Below are 5,000 nucleotides of genomic sequence, written 5' to 3'. Positions count from 1 at the left end.
GATGGGGGGACAGTGTAGAGGGAGCTTTACTTTGTATCTAACCCCGTGCTGTCCCTGTCCCTGGGTGTGTTTGATGGGGGGACAGTGTAGAGAGAGCTTTACTCTGTATCTAACCCCGTGCTGTCCCTATCCCTGGGTGTGTTTGATGGGGGGACAGTGTAGAGAGAGCTTTACTCTGTATGTAACCCCTTGCTGTCCCTATCCCTGGGAGTGTGTGATGGGGGACCGTGTAGAGGGAGCTTTACTCTGTATCTAACCCTGTGCTGTCCCTGTCCCTGGGAGTGTTTGATGGGGAGACAGTGTAGAGGGAGCTTTACTCTGTATCTAACCCCGTGCTGTCCCTGTCCCTGGGAGTGTTTAATGGGGAGACAGTGTAGAGGGAGCTTTACTCTGTATCTAACCCCGTGCTGTCCCTGTCCTGGTGGTGTTTGATGGGGGGGACAGTGTAGAGGGAGCTTTACTCTGTATCTAATCCCGTGCTGTCCCTGTCCTGGGGGTGTTTGATGGGGGGACAGTGTAGAGGGAGGTTTACTCTGTCCCTAACCCCGTGCTGTCCCTGTCCTGGGGGTGTTTGATGGGGAGACAGTGTAGAGGGAGGTTTACTCTGTCCCTAACCCCGTGCTGTCCCTGTCCTGGGGGTGTTTGATGGGGAGACAGTGTAGAGGGAGCTTTACTCTGTATCTAACCCCGTACTGTCCCTGTCCCTGTCCCTGGGAGTGTTTGATGGGGGACAGTGTAGAGGGAGCTTTACTCTGTATCTAACCCCATGCTGTCCCTGTCCCTGGGAGTGTTTGATGGGGGACAGTGTAGAGGGAGCTTTACTCTGTATCTAACCCCGTGCTGTCCCTGTCCCTGGGAGTGTTTGATGGGGGACAGTGTAGAGAGAGCTTTACTCTGTATCTAACCTCGTGCTGTCCCTGTCCTGGGAGTGTTTGATGGGGGACAGTGTAGAGGGAGCTTTACTCTGTCCCTAACCCCGTGCTGTCCCTGTCCTGGGAGTGTTTGATGGGGGACAGTGTAGAGGGAGCTTTACTCTGTCCCTAACCCCATGCTGTCCCTGTCCCTGGGAGTGTTTGATGGGGGGGACAGTGTAGAGAGAGCTTTACTCTGTATCTAACCCCGTGCTGTCCCTGTCCCTGGGAGTGTTTGATGGGGGACAGTGTAGAGGGAGCTTTACTCTGTCCCTAACCCCGTGCTGTCCCTGTCCCTGTCCCTGGGAGGGTGTGATGGGGGAGTTAAGGGGATGATGTGAGCCTTGTGTTGTTCCAGAATAAGCCGGTCTCGGAGCTGAGTCAGGAGGACCTGTCTGTCCTGGGAGGGATCGTGTGTGAGTTCACCGGCCACAATGTCTCCGAGCTCCAGGATTCCACCTTCGGTGCCTCCGTCTCCCAGTTCGGGAAGTGTGCACAATTCCACGCCACAGCCCCCACCGTCCTGGCCGCCAAGATCACCACCAGTCTCGGGTCAGCCACCCTCCTCGGTGCTCGGTGGTGGGATGGGGGTGGGGAACGGGTCTGTGGTGGGAGCTGGGGGGTTCGGGCGTGCTGCCTGCTGCAGTCAAACAGCCCACGAATCGATGGGTGGCAGGCGGTGGGGGGGAGGTGTTTGGGTCTCGGTTGGGGAAGTGTGATGGGGGGGAGGGAGCTGGGGGGGTGGGGGAAGGTGTTTGGGTCTCGGTTGGGGAAGTGTGATGGGGGGAGGGAGCTGGGGGGGGTGGGGGAAGGTGTTTGGGTCTCAGTTGGGGAAGTGTGACGGGGGGAGGGAGCTGGGGGGGGTGGGGGAAGGTGCTTGGGTCTCGGTTGGGGAAGTGTGACGGGGGGAGTGAGCTGGGGGGGGTGGGGGAAGGTGTTTGGGTCTCGGTTGGGGAAGTGTGACGGGGGGAGGGAGCTGGGGGGGTGGGGGAAGGTGTTTGGGTCTCAGTTGGGGAAGTGTGATGGGGGGAGGGAGCTGGGGGGGGTGGGGGGAGGTGTTTGGGTCTCGGTTGGGGAAGTGTGATGGGGGGTGGGAGCTGGGGGGGGTGGGGGGAAGGTGATTGGGTCTCAGTTGGGGAAGTGTGACGGGGGGAGGGAGCTGGGGGGGTGGGGGAAGGTGCTTGGGTCTCGGTTGGGGAAGTGTGATGGGGGGTGGGAGCTGGGGGGGGGTGGGGGGAGGTGTTTGGGTCTCAGTTGGGGAAGTGTGACGGGGGGGAGGGAGCTGGGGGGGTGGGGGAAGGTGTTTGGGTCTCAGTTGGGGAAGTGTGTTGGGGGGAGGGAGCTGGGGGGGGTGTGGGAAGGTGTTTGGGTCTCAGTTGGGGAAGTGTGACGGGGGGGGGGAAGGTGTTTGGGTCTCGGTTGGGGAAGTGTGACGGGGGGAGGGAGCTGGGGGGGTGGGGGAAGGTGTTTGGGTCTCAGTTGGGGAAGTGTGACGGGGGGAGGGAGCTGGGGGGGTGGGGGAAGGTGTTTGGGTCTCAGTTGGGGAAGTGTGACGGGGGGAGGGAGCTGGGGGGGGGGGGAGGTGGGGGGGGGGTAGGGTGAGTGCTGGAGTTGCTTGAGAGTCCTTCCCAAGTGGGGTGGGGGGGGCACTACTTTTCATCATTTATATAAATAATTTGGATGCAGGGATTAGAGGAATGAGATTAGATTAGATTCCCAACAGTGTGGAAATATGCCCTTTGGCCCAACACGTTTCACACTGACCCTCCGAAGCACAACCCACCCAGACCCATTCCCCGACATTTTACCACTTCATCTAACACTACAGACAATTTCCCACGGCCGACCCACCCTAACCTGTCCATCCCTGGGCACTATGGGACAATTTCCCAAGGCCAACCCACCCTAACCTGTCCATCCCTGGGCACTATGGGACAATTTCCCAAGGCCAATCCACCCTAACCTGCACATCCCTGGGCACTATGGGACAATTTCCCACGGCCAATCCACCCTAACCTGCACATCCCTGGGCACTATGGGACAATTTCCCATGGCCGACCCACCCTAACCTGCACATCCCTGGGCACTATGGGACAATTTCCCATGGCCGACCCACCCTAACCTGCACATCCCTGGACACTATGGGACAATTTCCCATGGCCGTCCCACCCTAACCTGCACATCCCTGGACACTATGGGACAATTTCCCACGGCCAATCCACCCTAACCTGCACATCCCTGGGCACTATGGGACAATTTCCCATGGCCAATCCACCCTAACCTGTACATCCCTGGGCACTATGGGACAATTTCCCATGGCCAATCCACCCTAACCTGCATATCCCGGGACACTATCGGACAATTTCCCACGGCCAATCCCACCCTAACCTGCACATCCCTGGGCACTATGGGACAATTTCCCATGACCAATCCACCCTAACCTGCACATCCCTGGGCACTATGGGACAATTTCCCATGACCAATCCACCCTAACCTGCACATCCCTGGGCACTATGGGACAATTTCCCACGGCCAACCCACCCTAACCTGCACATCCCTGGGCACTATGGGACAATTTCCCATGACCAATCCACCCTAACCTGCACATCCCTGGGCACTTAGGGACAATTTCCCATGACCAATCCACCCTAATCTGCACATCCCTGGGCACTATGGGACAATTTCCCATGGCCAATCCCACCCTAACCTGCACATCCCTGGGCACTATGGGACAATTTCCCACGGCCGATCCACCCTAACCTGCACATCCCTGGGCACTATGGGACAATTTCCCATGGCCAACCCACCCTAACCTGCACATCCCTGGGCACTATGGGACAATTTCCCATGGCCAACCCACCCTAACCTGCACATCCCTGGGCACTATGGGACAATTTCCCATGGCCAATCCACCCTAACCTGCACATCCCTGGGCACTATGGGACAATTTCCCACGGCCAATCCACCCTAACCTGCACATCCCTGGGCACTATGGGACAATTTCCCATGGCCAATCCACCCTGACCTGCACATCTTTGGACTGTGGGAGGAAACCGGAGCACCAGAGGGAACCCACGCAGACACAGGGAGAATGTGCAAACTCCACACAGACAGTCCCCCGAGTGGGGACTCGAACCTGGGTCTCTGGCGCTGTGAGGCAGCCGTGCTAACCACTGAGACACCGTGTATTTAGTCAGTTTGCAGATGACCCCAAAATTGGAGGTGTAGTGGACAGCGAAGAGGGTTACCTCAGATTACAACAGGATCTGGACCAGACGGGCCAATGGGCTGAGAAGTGGCAGATGGAGTTTAATTCAGATAAATGTGAGGTGCTTCATTTTGGGAAAGCAAATCTTAGCAGGACTTATACACTTAATGGTAAGGTCCGAGGGAGTGTTGCTGAACAAAGAGACCTTGGAGTGCAGGTTCATAGCTCCTTGAAAGTGGAGTCGCGGGTAGATAGGATAGTGAAGAAGGTGTTTGGTATGCTTTCCTTTATTGGTCAGAGTATTGAGTACAGGAGTTGGGAGGTCATGTTGCGGCTGTACAGGACATTGGTTAGGCCACTGTTGGAATATTGCGTGCAATTCTGGTCTCCTTCCTATCGGAAAGATGTTGTGAAACTTGAAAAGGTTCAGAAAAGATTTACAAGGATGTTGCCAGGGTTGGAGGGTTTGAGCTACAGGGAGAGGCTGAACAGGCTGGGGCTGTTTTCCCTGGAGCGTCGGAGGCTGAGGGGTGACCTTATAGAGGTTTATAAAATCATGAGGGGCATGGATAGGATAAATAGGCAAAGTCTTTTCCCTGAGGTTGGGGAGTCCAGAACTAGAGGGGCATAGGTTTAGGGTGAGAGGGGAAAGATATAAAAGAGACCCAAGGGGCAACTTTTTCACCCAGAGGGTGGTACGTGTATGGAATGAGCTGCCAGAGGATGTGGTGGAGGCTGGGACAATTACAACATTTAAGGGGCATTTGGATGGGGACATGAATAGGAAGGGTTTGGAGGGATATGGGCCGGGTGCTGGCAGGTGGGGACGAGATTGGGTTGGGATATCTGGGTCAGCATGGATGGGTTAGACCGAAGGGTCT

At 56.7% G+C, this 5,000-nt stretch overlaps 1 protein-coding gene across 1 annotated transcript in view; it reads left to right on the top strand.

The window, feature by feature from the left end:
- The window catches only part of LOC140453867 (uncharacterized), a 55,640-nt gene that overhangs the window by 26,882 nt on the left and 23,758 nt on the right, over nucleotides 1-5,000 (top strand). Inside the window, exon 6 of the mRNA XM_072548728.1 lies at nucleotides 1,270-1,512. Within this exon, the coding sequence (XP_072404829.1) occupies nucleotides 1,270-1,512 (243 nt within the window). The remainder of the gene's footprint in view (nucleotides 1-1,269; nucleotides 1,513-5,000) is intronic.

The sequence above is a fragment of the Chiloscyllium punctatum genome, chromosome 28 (genome assembly GCF_047496795.1).
Source record: "Chiloscyllium punctatum isolate Juve2018m chromosome 28, sChiPun1.3, whole genome shotgun sequence".
In the NCBI taxonomy this organism is placed as follows: Eukaryota; Metazoa; Chordata; class Chondrichthyes; order Orectolobiformes; family Hemiscylliidae; genus Chiloscyllium; species Chiloscyllium punctatum.
This window is presented reverse-complemented; position numbering and strand designations above follow the sequence as displayed.